This window comes from Trichosurus vulpecula, chromosome 7, assembly GCF_011100635.1.
Source record: "Trichosurus vulpecula isolate mTriVul1 chromosome 7, mTriVul1.pri, whole genome shotgun sequence".
Lineage (NCBI taxonomy): Eukaryota > Metazoa > Chordata > Mammalia > Diprotodontia > Phalangeridae > Trichosurus > Trichosurus vulpecula.
This window is the reverse complement of record NC_050579.1, coordinates 128,680,578-128,696,568: the sequence shown is the minus strand read 5'-3', so window position 1 is coordinate 128,696,568 and position 15,991 is coordinate 128,680,578. Positions and strand designations below refer to the sequence as shown.

The 15,991-nt window shown below is 37.0% G+C and overlaps 1 protein-coding gene across 1 annotated transcript in view; it reads right to left on the bottom strand.

The window, feature by feature from the left end:
* The window catches only part of MOXD1 (monooxygenase DBH like 1), a 177,426-nt gene that overhangs the window by 130,574 nt on the left and 30,861 nt on the right, over positions 1–15,991 (bottom strand). Inside the window, exons 3-4 of the mRNA XM_036768249.1 lie at positions 15,529–15,696; positions 15,313–15,396 (exon numbers count right to left, since the gene is read on the bottom strand). Coding sequence (XP_036624144.1) covers positions 15,313–15,396; positions 15,529–15,696 — 252 coding nt within the window. The remainder of the gene's footprint in view (positions 1–15,312; positions 15,397–15,528; positions 15,697–15,991) is intronic.

The window sequence follows — 15,991 nt, the reverse complement described above, 5'->3', positions numbered from 1 at the left end:
TCTTAATATTTGTGTGTGTGTGTGTGTGTGTGTGTGTGTGCCATGAACACCTTTTCAGAATACTGTTTTTAAATGCCCAAGATTACAAAGGAAACTAGTTATATTTGTTCACAGACCCCTGGTTAAAAACCCTTGCCCTAAATCCAAAGTCAATGAAACTAACCTTTATGAATGCTTTTCAAGGAGTCAAAGGTTATGTGTATGGACTTGGTAATTCAATGGTCCAGAGGCAATGTTTACAAATAAGAATTTTGATCAAACCAATCAGTGAGAGTGGCCACAGCTCTCCCACTAATTCCTTCCAACAGACCACATGACTCGTGGGACTGAAAGTGACCATTAGATTAGAACTCCAAACCATCTGGCCACCAAGTATGTAGATGTAACAGCTCTTCAGAAATGAAATATAATTTCACTCTTGATAATGATACATATGTTATCTGAATTCTGTTATACACAGCTATGTACTGTAATCCTTGAAGACCTTTCAAAATAGTTGGATTCCTTGAATACATTCAGTTTCATGTTAACCAGTGTACCCCACTCCTCTGTATTTGTGGATTACTATTCTTATTAACTGCTGCCCAGGTGAGGACTATTGGTCCCTACAGGATTGCTTCTATTCTTCTGTAGGCACATGGGTAAAAAGAATGAATGTCAGATTGAGCTTGCTGCAAAAGCACAGATGGCATATATCAGGGCAGTTACATGGCCTAACTCCTGAGCAGACAGGCCTCTTGCTGGGAGGGACCTGAAAGAGAGATTGAATGTTTTCCTCTGGTATTCCACCAAGTATTTTTCATTACTTTGTTTTCCTTGCCTTCTTTGAAGTTATAGTCATAGCCTGTTCTTTACAACTTTATGTCGTAATGATTCTACCCATGAAAGGGCAGAAAACCCAAACTGTTAACAAATCATCATCTCAATAACATTTGGCAGCTGTAAATTGGGAAAACAATCTGAGTTTATTTTGGTTTGTTTGTTCCAGAAGAACATTTTTGTGTAAAAGTAATTCATTTTTCTGTGTTTTCAAAACCTCTCATTTCTTTTAAGGATGTCACTAAGGCCTGTATGCATATGTATTGAGCCCATATGAAAATCTGTGGCATATTTATATATGCTATATTAATTTAGCACTTATTTATATTTATTTAAAATATTGTCCTTCCTTGGGAGACATAATAAATCAGACATCTCTTTCAGTTTGAAGAAAAGAGGAAGAATGGTGATGGCATTTTTCATTCATTCAGAACAATAACCTCAAGACTGCATCTCATTATAGACCACATAAGTGAGCAACATTATTTCATAGAGAATTCAAATGACTTTTACCAGGGATGATCACTTCTTTAACCTTAGAAACACCAGTAAAGTGGATTTTGGCTTTGTTCCATAATGGGAGAGAATAATGCTTCATTGTGTTGCTTAAAACCTCAAAGGAAGATTGGTTTAAATTAAATTAAATTTAAATTAATCTAATTAGTTCAAATTAAAATTGATCTATTGCATATAGATCCCCAGATTATTATTTGCTGCACCCAAATCCCTAACATGTGGGTGCAAGGTTAAAGGATTTTAATTTAAAACTGGAAGGGCTAGACCTTAAAGATCATTAAATCCATCCCCTCCTCATTTTACAGATAAGGAAATGAGGCCCCTAGAGATTAAGTGATGTGTACAAGTTTACCCAGCAAATAAGTATTAGAAAGAATTTAAAACTAGGTCTTCCTGATGCCAAATCAAAGATGCTCTCCACTATACTACATTGCCTCTCTAGAAGGGCACAAGGCTACAAGTATATAACTGAACTATACAGTTCAAGTATTTCAATGAACAAAGAAATTCTGAGCTGAAAGGGACCTTAGAGGTCACTTGTACACGCTCCTCATTTTACGAGGGTTCATGACGTGCCCAAGGACACAAAGCTAGTAGTTAGTTGTAATTTACCAAAGTATGAGGCACTCACACTCTATAGCTTTCATCTCTTCCGCCTCCACATCTGGAGGGAGAAAAGCTAGTGTGAAAGAACTTAACTCTTGCTGTTGGTGGGCAAATCACTGTGCCCTGGTTTATCTTGAGGATTACATAGTTTGGAGAGAGAGAAAAAGAGACAAAGAAAAAGACAGAGATAGAGAGACACAAAGACACAGAGAGACAGAAAGACAGAGAGAGACAGAGACAGAAAGACAGAGACATAGAGACAGAGAGATACAGAGAAACAGAGAGAAAAGAGAGAAGAGATGGAGAAAAGGGGTAAAGGTGAGGGACGAAGAAGAGGCAGAGGGGTAAGGGGAGGGAGGAAAGCAGGGAGAAGAGAGGGAAAGAGAGAAAGAGAAATGGAGAGGGGAGGGGAAGAAGGGGGAGGAGGAGAAGGAGAAGGAGAGAGAGCAGAGAGTTCTTTGGTCTGGGGAAACCAGGTAATCCCTGAACTCTTTGCTGAAGATTGCAGGCTTCTCAGCTTTTTATGTTATATTCAAGAAACATTTAGCTCAGCTATATTTTTCCCACCTGAACCTAGATAATATTAGGCCTATTGCATTGTGCAGAAATACAATTATCTGCTACAAACTTCTTAAGAGAAGACATTTTTAAAAATGCATTGGTATTGTACTTCATATTTCTCTTTCCCATAAAGTAACAAAGAACCACAGAATTTCTTTTTAACATCATGCCCAGAAACACCTCCTTCATAAATTTATGATCTCAAGATCAGAAAGATTTATTTTACGACTTTTACAGGAATTTAAAGAGAAATATGGCCCCCAAAGAATAGTGTCCAACCTTCATTGCTGGCAGATGAAGGGAAGATCTAAAAAACTTCTAAATGCAAGAAATATATTCTAGGAATCCAAAGTGCCAGTGTTTTTCTCTTACCTGTTATAGAATTTAAGTGCAAGTGACTAGGTTATTGCTTATGTTCTGTCATCACAAAATAGTGTTTAAATATTGTGACCTTGTCCCACTCATTTTATCCTTAAAGATAAGTCACATTCATACGATACTTTAAGATTTACAAACCAATTCCCACACACTTATCCTACAAATATACTCAAGTTTCTTTTTTACAGATGAAGAAACTAAAGGTCAGAAAGGTTAGGCTGCTAGAGGCATAGTGCACAGAAAGCACATCTTGAAGTCAGGAAGAACTGAATTCAAACCTTGTTTCAGACACTTGATGTGTCTGAGACAAGCTGTATGAACCTGGGCACCTCTCTCTAACGGTAACTGTCTCAGTAGGTTGTTATGACAATAAAATAATACCTTAAATTTTAAAATGCTATATATAAATACTATCAGTAGCAGCCACAACCTTTTACCTTTCTTACTTTTGAACTGTTTTCCAAAATATTTAATTTGGAGGTCTTTTTTTAAAATCAAGTTGTGACATGTGCACCCTCTTGTTGTTCAATCATTTCAGTCATGTCCGACTCTTTGTGACCCCACTTGGGGGTTTTCTTCACAAAGATACTGGAGTGATCTTCCAATTTCTTTCTCCGGGTCATTTTAGGGATGAGGAAACTGTCACACATCTAGTAAGTGTCTGAGGCTAGATTTAAACTCAGGAAGATGATTCTTACTGATTCCAAGCCCAGTGTCCTAGCTACGTCCCCAGCTAACCCTGTGGTACCTTCTGTTCATCTACAATCCTCACAGCAAATATTTATTTTTCTCACAGGTTGTTATCACCGAACACTTCATCATCAATTGCCCAACTTGTTTAGTTACATATTCATATGAAATGTGAGGATCCCCCCCAAAGAATACTACATTGAAAACAGCAATAACAACTTTACGTTAGAAGTGATTCATTACACAGATTGAGTAATGATGATTAATATTGTTTGATACCATTCTGCCACTCACATACTCATGAATTTCATGTACTTATCATTTAAAGTTCTCCTCTGTTGTCCTCCTCTGATATTTCATTGTGGTATAGAAGTGGCATTGGGTTCTTAAAGGCCATGGGACATAAACTCTGGCATGTCCTGCCAAGATGCAAAATATTAGCTCTTGAGTCAAGTGATAGACTGCATGACTATCACCTATGAAGTGGCTCAAGTCCAGAAAGTCTCATTATCATTTTCACTGCAGGGCAATTATTTCCACCCCCCCACACCCTATGGCACTGTGAATAAACTCAACTAAGTTTTATTAAAGAGATGAAACTCCTAGTTGCTAAAGGAGTCCCCACACTAATGAGATTACCCTTTATTAAAGTAAGGAAATATTAATTAATTCAGACAGTAGTGATAGTTTATTTCTTTAAAATATTAGTTGAAACTCAAAATAAGTATTGTTTTGAGTAACTTACCAATCTAACAAGATAAATGAAGAAAATCTAATTGTATTTTGTTTGCTATATCAATGGAAAATATTCTTCAGAGGACTGAAGTTTCCTGTTTGTCACGGAAGATGAAAGAGTTCTTTAAGAGAAAAGTTATTTAATTATGCATACGACCTGATTTCATAAAGTTTAAACTAAACTGTGAGTTCTACAAACTTTCGCATGGTAGGTTTTTACACTCTACATAGCAAAAGCAAAATAGCATAATAGGATAGCTCTCAAAATGGCTGCATGTGCTTTTATCTCATATGACAAATTTCAAAAAGTTAAAAATCATCGAGGTTCAATGTCAGTCAGTCAACTGCCATCTATTAAACATTTAATGTCACAAGTACTCTGATAAGAACATAAATACAAAACTACCTAAAAGTAAGAAAAAGCCCATAGGACTTTAAACAAGAGCAAATATTTGGAGGTTACAGCTCATCGCCTCCAACCCCTTCATTTTACAAATGAGGAAACTGAGGTCCAGAAAGGTTGTGACTTGCGCAGGTTCACAAAGCTAGTACACAGTTGAAGTAGAATTTGAATACAGCTCCTTTTTAATATGGGGGCAGCTAGATGGGCACAGTGGATAGATTGCCAGGCTTGAAGTCAGGAAGACTCATTCATAGTGAGCAGCTGCTGTGAATGGTTGAAACGCTACAGCAAGTGCGAAGGATGAGGAGGGTTGGGTGGGTCACAGTTCATGGCCTGGCTAAGGAGACAAGTCATGCATACATGAACCAGTAAAACTCAACATTATAATATACTCAATATTTAATGCTTACCATTGGGCACAGCTTACCAAAAGTCGAGGAATACAGAGAAAATAAATATCAACATATCTTGGGGATTTCAAAAATCTCCTTCCTTGGAGATTTTTGAGATTAGACTGGAAGACTATGTTTCTGGGGGTTGGTGTCAGTCCATTCCTTCTCAAAAGCTGAAGGATGAATTACTGTCTAATTTCTGGAGGTCTGTATCAGACCTATGATTTGATCAGATGTTGTCATTGAATAATCATGAAAAGGAAGCTGTCATAAAGCAGCCCAAAGACATTAGAAGGATTACATAAATACTGGTGATGACAATTACAAAATTCTATAGTCAATACCATGTTTTTAGCATCTTGAGGCTCTCAGTTCTCCTGTTGAATTGAATAGCAATCTGTGGGCTCTGTGAACCTTGATCAACCCTCTGCCTCAAGTCTTATTTTAAGGAACTAAATTGTTATACACACATGTAGGCAATTAAGATGTAGAGCTGTTTTTTTAAGACCTCATGATGTAATTGGATGGAGTTTTAACATTAAGTAAAACTGACCAGTTCAACTCAGAATAAAAGCAGCTATTGACTGGTATCGTTCAAGATAAAAATCAGTGCCCTTATTTAAGCACTGAAGGTCAGACACTGGAGTTCCTTTGTATTTTCCACACTGGAGTCTTTGGTAGTGCTGTAGCATTCCCCAGTCAAAAATACTCCGTTACCCTGACAACAATTTTTATTTTTTGCAGGATTTCTACTTCATAACCTAACATTTCTATGCTATAGATTTGAATTGGAAGTTTAAGAAGCAGCTGCTAAGCAGCTCCCGCATGGCCAGATGTTTGGTGAAGCAGAAAGCGTTCTTTGCTTCTTATGAGGCCAACATGGGGCTTCCTCATAGACCAATGGGTGTCTTTGAAGCACTTTTTTTCCCACTAAAGCTGGAGGCATCTTTTTTACTTTGTACACACATCCTGTTTGTCACTGATCTCATAGTCATGCTTCGATGATAAACAGCCAAAGTGTTTATATTATATTTTAACAACCCAAACTTTCCTCAGGGGAAAAAGTAACTGTAAGAATGAGATTATCCCCCATAAAACATAGCTAATATTAATGCTCTGTGCATAGAGTGCCTCAAAGCTTATCAAACCCATCGTAGGTAGCCCCAACTAAAGTCACCTGGCAGTAACATCATCCATTCAGACTAGCTGAGCACTACCATAAAGCTACACTTCTCTTTCCATATGATCACCTTCTGTTCAGTTTCTGAAGTCAACTTCCTCCAAGCCATATTATTTTGCTCCTTCTCTGAATTCCTGCCTTGATAAGCTATACCAAACAGTTTAGCAAGTAAATATTTTCTATTCTGCTCTATCATATTTTACTGCTTCATGCCTGTGTAGCTTGCCTCTCCAAATAAGCTGTGAACTGAACCAAATCTCCCTCTCCTTGGGTACCTGGCACAGCTTTCAGCCACACAAAATAGTTGCCCAAAAATACTTGCCAATGAAGCAATGCTCTATGTGGTTTAGAATTGCAGTTTTATGAGGCAATTTCAAGATAAATAGATGAGACAGGATATATGACATACCTAGTTAGGCAGCAAAGTGGTACAGTGTAGAATGTTGAGTCTGGAGTCTTGAATTCAAATCCTCTCTTAATAACTTACTAGCTGTATAACCCTGGCCAAGTCATTTAACCTCTCTCTGTCTCAGTTTCCTCAACTGTTAAGTAAGGATAATAATCCTTGCAGGGCTATTGTGAGGATCAAATGAGATTATATTTATATAAGGCTTGTCACAGTGCCTAGCATATAGTAAGCGCTTAAAAAAATAATTGTTTCTTCTATTTCATTACTTATTTTTGTAAGGACATATTTTTAATGAGTATGCCAAGGTATTTTTTAACTGCAAAACAGCATTTCTAGCTGGTATGATGGAGTAGAATGACCTTCTGAAAGGAGTAGAATGACCTTCTTCCCAACTTTGTTTATTATGCACCCTCAGCACCTACATTAGTCCTCTTAGCTTTTCATCTATCTCCCTGTGACCTTGCAGGAAAGTTCTAAATAAAGTCTCAGAGATAATTCGTTAGGGTTAGGAGTTCTGCACATTTTATATCTTCAATAACCTTCATTTTCCCATTCCTATTGCCACCATCCTCCTTCACCCTTTCAAGGGTATATCTTATGGGGACAATTGGAATAAACTCTCAAATCAATATCCTCTCCACCCAACACCTAGTCCCTCATCCCTCTGATAAGTTGTGCTAGATTAATTATCCCAGTAATACATTGCTTTTGTCACCACTTGACGGAAAAAAAAAACTTTAAGTAGTTTTCCATTGCCTACCAAATTAACTAAAAACTTCTTTGGGTTTCTGAGTCTTTACCTAGGAAATGAGTGAGTTGGATTAGATGATCTTTAAGAATCCCTCTAGCTGGGCCTGGAATCAGGAAGACCTGAATTCAAATCTGGCACCAGACACTTATTAGCTGTGTGACCAAGGGCAAGTCAGTTCCTTCATCTGTAAAATAAGCTGGGGCAGGAAATGGCAAACCACTCCAGTATCTTTGCCAAGAAACCCCTAAATGGAATCAGGAAGAATCAGACATGACTGAAAGACAGTTTAATAAAAACCCCAAAAATACTTCTCTCTCAAAAAATTTGTCATACACAGCTCTTCAAGAGTACATGTGCCATGGACTATGCTTGGTGCTAATGGTAGATAGGCAAAAATAAAACAGTAACCATACCAAAGAGATTACGTGGGAAGGAAGCTAGAGATTTTGAGATGCAGAGCTACGACAAGAGTACATTCCAGATATGGGGTACAGATAGTTCGTGTGAAAGCAGACATTTTGCGATGGGATGTTGTATATGAGGTACATTGAGTAAGATGGTTTTGCCAGACATATAAAGTGTGGGAAGGGAAGAAATGTATAATAATTCTAGGAAAAGAGGATGGAATCGTATTATGAAGAGCTCTAAATGTTAAACAGTGACATTTTTATCTTAGCAGAGGAAAGATGGAGTCAGTGCAGCTTTCTGAATTAGTGAAATGACATAGTTAGACATGTGATTTAAGATTATTGCTTTTTTCTGCTGTGTGGAAGATTCATTGGAGAGGGGAGAGACACAGAAGGAAAACCAATTATGGAACTGATTACAATAATCTAGGGAAGAGATGATAAAATCCTGAATCAGTGTGGTGGCCCGTTGAGTGGAGAGAAGAGGTCAGATAAAAAAAATGTTGTGGAGGTAGAAATGATAAAACTTGGCAACTGAAAAGCAATTGATTAGAGTGAGGGAAGTTGGAGAATTTAGGAGTTAGATGACTTAAAAGATGGTGGTATCTTTAAAAGAAATAATGAATTCTGACCAGGACATTTTAAGTTCAAGATACTTATGGGACATTTGGTTGGTAATGCCCAAGAGAGAATAGCACTTGAAATACAGATTGGAAAGTCAGTGACTCAGATAAAAGGAGAGGTGACAAGCTCATTAAATTGCCAATTGGTAGATGACAGAGATGGAAGGAGAGTTAGCATGTTGGACAAGTGAGTCAGGATTCAAAAAGGTTTTGACTGTCTAGAGAATATTGGGCCAAATTGAATGACATGAAATTTATGAAATAAATGCAAAATCATATTTGGACTAAAAAATCCCAACAATTTCATAGGTACAAGATAGTGAAGGCTATAGCAAGATAGCAACATGTGTGAAAAGGTGGTTTTAATGTACTTCACACGCAATATGATTGATACGGAAGCACAATGGGACAGCAGAAAGATTGCTGACCCTATAATACAAATAACTTCTATGTGCTCTTGGGCAAGTTATTTAAACTGTCTGAGTCTCAGTTTCCTCACTTATAAAATGAAGGAGTTAGACAACATGGTCTCTGAGGTCCCTTTCAGTTCTAGATCTATAGTTTGTAGATCTGACCAAGGCCTTTGATACTGTCAGTCATGAGGGCTTGTGGAAAATGATGTCAAAATTTGGTTGGCTGGAGAAGTTCATCGTTATTGTATGTCAGTTTCATGACAGCATGCTTTCCTGGGTTCTAGGTAATGGACAATGCTCTGTGCCTTCCCAGTCACCAATGGAGTGAAACAAGGCTGGGTATTCACTCCCGTGCTTTTAGCATGATGTCTTCAGCTATGCTGTCAAATGCTTTCAAGGAAGATGAACACGGCATCAAGATCAACGACCACACTGATGATAAATTCTTCAACTTGAAAAGGCTAAAAGCCAAGACCAAAGTGGAGGGAGTGTTGGTTTATGATTTTCTGTTTGCAGATGATTGTGCACTCAATGCAGCCTCTGAAGCTGAGATGCAACAAAGTATGGATCGCTTCTCTTCTGCTTGTGCTAATTTTGGACTAACAATCAACACCAAGAGAACACAGGTGCTCCATCAGCCACCACCACACCATCCATATGTGGAACCATCAGTTACAGCAAAGGGAGAAGTTTTGAATGCTGTGGATAAGTTCACTTACCTAGAATACTTTCCAAGGATGTATATATTGGTAATGAGGTTGATGCACGCATTGCCAAAGCTAGCTCAATGTTTGGGAGGCACCAGAGGAAAGTATGGGAGAGAAGAGGTATTAGACTGATTATCAAGCTGAAGGTCTACAGAGCTGTGGTGCTGACCTCATTGTTGTATGCCTGTGAAACCTGGACAGTCTACCAGTGCCATGCCAGGAAACTGAATAGCTTCCATCTAAATTGTCTTAGGAAGATTCTGAAGATCTCCTGGCAGTATAAGGTACCAGACGCTGAGGTCCTTACTCAAACTAAACTGCCAAGCATTCAAACTCTGCTTCAGAGAGTGCAACTCGGATGGACTGGCCATGCTGTTTGAATGCAAAATGTATGCTTGCCAAAAAGACAATTTTATGGAGAACTCACACAGGGCAAGCACTCACATGGTGGTCAGAAGAAGTGATACAAGGACACACTCAAGGTCTCTCTCTAGAACTTTGTAATTGATTGTGTGACATGGGAGACACTGGCACAGGACCATTCAGCATGGCATGCCCATATCAGAGAAGGTGCTGTGCTCTATGAGCAAAGCAGAATGGAAACAGCTCAAAGGAAATGCGGGATGTACAAATTTAGAATATCCACCCCAATTCACATGAACTATTTGTGTGGTAGAGCATTCCAAGCTCATGCTGGTCTGATCAGCCATAGTGGGACACATTGAAACTTGACTATAGCATTGTGATGTCATTTTGGTCCTCTTCAATAACGAAGGACAGCAACAACCAACCAGATGTATGGTTTTATAAAGTACGTGATAAAGTTAATTCAGCTTTTAACTTCATTAAGAAAGGCATACTGAGCATCAGATCATATATCAAGATAATAATCCCACCATACCAGAGGTGCATCTGAATTACTGTATTCAGTTTGAGAGACTATACTTTAGTGATAAGGTTGGTAAGCTGGAGAGTATCCAGAGGAGGGCAGCCAGAATGTTGAAGGGACTTTAGCACTTGCCATATAAGGATTAGCTTAGAAATTTATGATGTTTATCTTGAAGAAAAGAAGACTTAATGGAGATTTGATGGCAACCTTTAAGTATTTAAAAGATGGCAGTGTTGAAGAACAATCTGATATTCTACTTAGCCCCAGTAGGCAGAATTAGTAGTCAAGAATGGAAGTTGCAAAGTGGCAAATTTAGGTTTAATGTAAAAAAAAATTAAAAAACTAACAATTAAAGCTGCCCAACAGTAGGATATGCTGCCTTAGGAAGAAGGAGGAGGAAGAGGAGGATGAGGAGGATAACAAAGATGACAAGTAGAAGAAAGAAGAAGAAGGAGAAAAGGAGAAGAAGAAGCAGGAGGAAGAGGAGGAGGAGGACAAGAAGAACTTTTCTAGAGCAAGGGTCAAAATAATTATAATCAAGATACAGCTTAACCATGGGCAACCTCCAAAGAAGAGAATTGAGAGGTTGTGTTTCTGTAAAACATTGATTTTTTCCCTAACATGTCCACAGTCATTCAGTATGCTAATTGTCATGACAAAACAAGAAGAAGAAGAAGAAGAAGAAGAAGAAGAAGAAGAAGAAGAAGAAGAAGAAGAAGAAGAAGAAGAAGAAGAAAAAGAACACCAGTGTTGGAGGTGGTATTAAAAATACTTCAATATGAAGAATTTCAATGGTGGTGTGAAATACCTTGAGGTAAGAAGAGATTTTGGACATTGGAGTAATGATCCAACTTATGAAATGGAAGTAGCAAATAGAATATCTTTACAAATCACAGTTACACTGAGAAGCAATGCAGTTAGGAAAGCAAAGATGTAAGAAAACTTCATTTCTGCAGAGTGAATGAAAATAGACAAAAGCATTTCCGTGGGTTTTGAGTTTCCTTGAAAAAAACTTTTGCATCAGGCTATGCTGTAAGTTGCCCTAAGTCTTAGGCTCAGAGCACACATGAGCTGAGCAATGATGACTACACATTACAAGGCCAATGACAGGTATGTCCTTGACAACACCTGAGCCTCTCCCTAGTTTGTCATGATAGGTAGGCATTCCCATGTCAGAGGTTTCATGACACTGGTTGTTACTGTTCACGAGGCCCTGACAAATAGAATAAGACTGTTTAAAAATTTATTGGATATTGGAAGAGACAAAACATACAAATACAAAAAAATACATTCAAGGGACACTGGAGATTGAAGGAAACTTAAAGATAATTTAAGCCAACAAATGAGAAACCTTAGGACTAGAAAAGATAAATGACTTTTCTATGGTTGATTAGCAGAAGTACAGGGAGGAGACTGGAAACTTAGTTCTCCTGACTTTCAGTCAAGTTCTCTTATTACTCTTCCACATTGTCTTGAAATAATAAAAAACAACAGGAAACAAAAAAAAACATGGCTATAGGAATTCAACTTGGTGCACATAATATGAATAAGAACTGGATTTGTGATTTCATTGGTAGAAGGAATTCTAGAGTGATGAAACTCCCTGTATCAATGCAGATCATCGTGACATAGTGTTTTAGAGAGTAGACTAGAAAACCAAGAAGCCAAACGACCTGCCCAGAATCACACATTCAGCAAATATCAGAGGTAAGACTTGAACCCAGGATATCTCAGCTTCAAGACCAGCTCATTAGCCACTATACCATGCTGCTTCTCAATACTCAGAACATAAATGTTATATCCATAAGGAAAAAAAGTAAAATACCTTGAGAGAGAGGAAAAAAATGTGTTATGCCAAAATTTAAAAAAAGCAAAGAGATTCACAGAGATAATTCTGCCAGTTGTCAAGAATTACATCCCTTGTCTGACACTGGGAAAGCAAAATCTCCCACAATTCACAGACTTGAACACTGAGAGTTTTATGCATTCCTTGAAACAGAAATACACTAACCTTGCTGACATTTCAGAAACACAGAAGTGTGTTAATGTTGGAGAATTCAGCAGATAGTATCCTGTTTAAAAAATGGAAATGACTCATGCAATGGGAAAACTGGGCTAGAATTTCTTTTTAACTTGTTGATATTAAAAATGAAATGGGATAGTACATGAAAACAGATCTATATGAGCGCATATTTCATGGCTATTCAATTCTCTGGCTTTGTAGACATTTCATGGATATCTGATTTGGGGGAAATGACCAATAAATCTGCTTAGATTTTCTTGTCCCAGAGACATCCTGCCAAGTTAAACAGTACACATTTGTATAACTCAGGGAAATATAAAGACACAATAAAATCTAACTTAGTGGTAAGTCATATATTCTGCTCTATTACAATGAAAACAGTACAACAAATCTCTCAAGATCTCAGTTGTCAATCAGGATTGTCATGGTGGTTGTAATGATGGCATTACATTTTTATGCAGCACCTCACAAACTACAAATCACTTTTATTACAACAACTCTTTAAGGTAGGTAGTGCAAAATTATTTTATCCTTAATTTGCAGATGAAGAAACTGAGACTAGTAGAAGCTGTCACTTTTTCACAGTCACTCAAGTAGTAAGTGGTAGAACCAGGAATGAAATTCAAGTCTTCTGACTAGAACTAGAATTCTCTTTAATCATACCACATTTTAACTATGGTATGCAATTATAATGATATATTTCACCTTCCCTGGGACACTATCTCAAACCTTTAATGTTTCCTTTCCTAAAGTAGCACTCAATTCTGCAAGTGCTATTCCAAAAATTAAAAAAAAAAACTAGCAAACTGGATAAGATCCCTAGTTTTTCTTTCTTCCATGAAGAGAAGTTAACTTAGTAGTTATAGAAGTTATAGAAGGAATAAATAGAGGAAAAACTCCACCACAGAGCTATGCATTGTACATAGTAGACACTTAATAAAAGTATTTTTATGCTGTTGAACTGAGTAAAATAAATGCTTTCCTGAAAAGGATTCTTAAGCTTCTTGAGGGAAAGAACTAAATCATATACTCCTTTCTATTCTCAGTGCTCACATATGATATTCTAATTATATACTAATATATACATTAATTATATACCCTATTGAGAAAGAGAATGTAATTTCCAATAGCTGATAAACCAATTGAGGTATAAAAAATATTGGATAAAATAAAGGTCCCATTACTAGCCTTATAACCTTGGGCCACTTAACACTTCGGCGCTTCAATTTCTTCATCTGTAAGCTGTTTAGTTTTAACTAAATGACTTCTCTGATCCCTTTCAAATCAAGCCTTAAGCAAATGCTCAATCCTTCTGCTCAGAATTGGGAAGGTTATGTTTAAGGAAGCCAGATTGGATCACAGAGTTGGTGGAGGGGAATAAGGTATAAAAAGGTTAGAAATTTAGAAAGTCCAGGTTACAAACGGCTTTAAAAATTAGAGGATTTCCTATTTAGCCCTAGAAGTAATAGGGACCCAGTAAAATTTATTGAATAGAGGAGAAACATACTCAGGCCTGTGGTTTAGGAAGATCAATTTGACAACCAAGTGGAAAATAAATTGTAGTGGGAAGAAATGAGGCTGGGAGGCCAAATAGCAAGCTCCTGCAATAATCTAGCCATGACATAATGACAGTCTGCACCAGGATGGTTGTAGTGTCAGAGGAGAGAAGAGAGTGGATAGGAAGTAAAGTTATCAAGGTAGAAAGGATGAGACTTGACAATTGGTTGGATATGGGGAGGACAATACAGAGGAGTCAAGGATGACATAAATTTTTCCACATATATGTGTATGTATATATACATATATGCATATGCATGTATACATATACACACACATATATATACGTATACATACATATATAATCATAATCTTCTATTGCTATTGTTTCACAGATGTTAATTTTGTTTCCCAATTATGTTACAAATTCTTTGAGAACAGTCGTCATGTCTTAATAATAGTGATGAGGATAATAAATAATAGTAGCAAGCTTTTATATAGCTTTTTAAGCTTTGCAAAGCTCTCTTGAATATGTATACGTGTATTTGTGTATATGTATGCAATTTGATAATTGTGCTTCTTTATGCTCTTTGGTGGCTAGCACTGTGCTGGGCACAGTAAGTGTTGTTTGTTGAATGATTGTTTACTAGCTTCTACCCTCTTGGGTGGAATGTGCAAAGAAATATCAATGCTCTACTTCAAGTTGGCATCCTTGTTACCTCACCTGATGGAATGGTTTACTTTCCATTATTAAAAACAATACATGCATGCATGCATACAAATATACAGACCTATAACTGCTACTCTTCTTCCTTGGAAGACTTTTTATGTCTGGTATGTAAAAGCAAGACTTTTATACAGATAAAAAATACAGCATTTAAAGTGATGGTATTTTCTGAGATTTACAAAAGTTGGTGAAACTTAAGCCAGTCACTATTTGGCCAACTAGTTCTATTTTTTTAAACTGATCCATGATTCAAAGTCCACATGATTTCACCCAGGTGTGACAAATTAAAATATCTTTTCTGTTTATTTGGCTTACTGAAAAGGACATTAGATATAGAGTCAGAGGACCTAGATTCATGGCTGTGCCATCTATTACCTAGCAACATCGGAAAAGAAATTTAATCTACCTAGACCTCAGTTTCCTCAACTAGAAAACAAGGAAGCTAGACCAGATAACCTCTAAGGTCAACCCTAACTCTATCCTTAACCCTTCTAACTTGAAATATGTGAGTCCAAGATATTTGCTTAAAGACAGAAAATTGTCACACATCGGCAGACTGAATTTAATCTGTGAGTAGGTTCCCTACCTTTATCACATGATGCTTTTCCTGGAACACGGGTATCTTAAACATTTGGCACCAATATGTCGTGCCTTTATTTGGAATTGGCACCTGTCTTAATAGAAGGGAAATATGAAAGTCAGACAACTTTCCCATGTAAACAAAAGCAATTGGTTTAGGAAATGTACTCCGTTCCATCAAAACTTTCATCTTAAAGTAATAGATAACCCCAAAGAGACTTACGTTTTTATTTCTCAAGTCAAAGTATGATAAGACTGTGGACAAAACGTTGGTTTTCTCTGGATTCAACAATTTCAGACTCTTGGTTCCCCGATTAGATCCATGGTATTTAGGACCTGTTTCACCAATGTCTTCGTGGTGATAGGCCCATATCACTCTCACTGTGCTTTCCTAAATGAAAATACCATTTTATGAAAATGAATTTCAGACAAGTCCTTTCCTTACAGCCTAGCTAATTTAATAAACAAATCAAAAACTTTTTCAAAGCAGGATATGTAAGTAAACAAAGGGTAAAAACATAAATAAAAGCATATAATATTAATATTATAAAAGTAACTAATTTTGAAGACCTTTATAAACTGATGATGAATGAAATAAGCAGAACAAGGAAAATAATTTGTACAATAGAAGAAATATTATATATATTCTCTCATTGGCCATGTTTATACGTATGTATAAACATGGC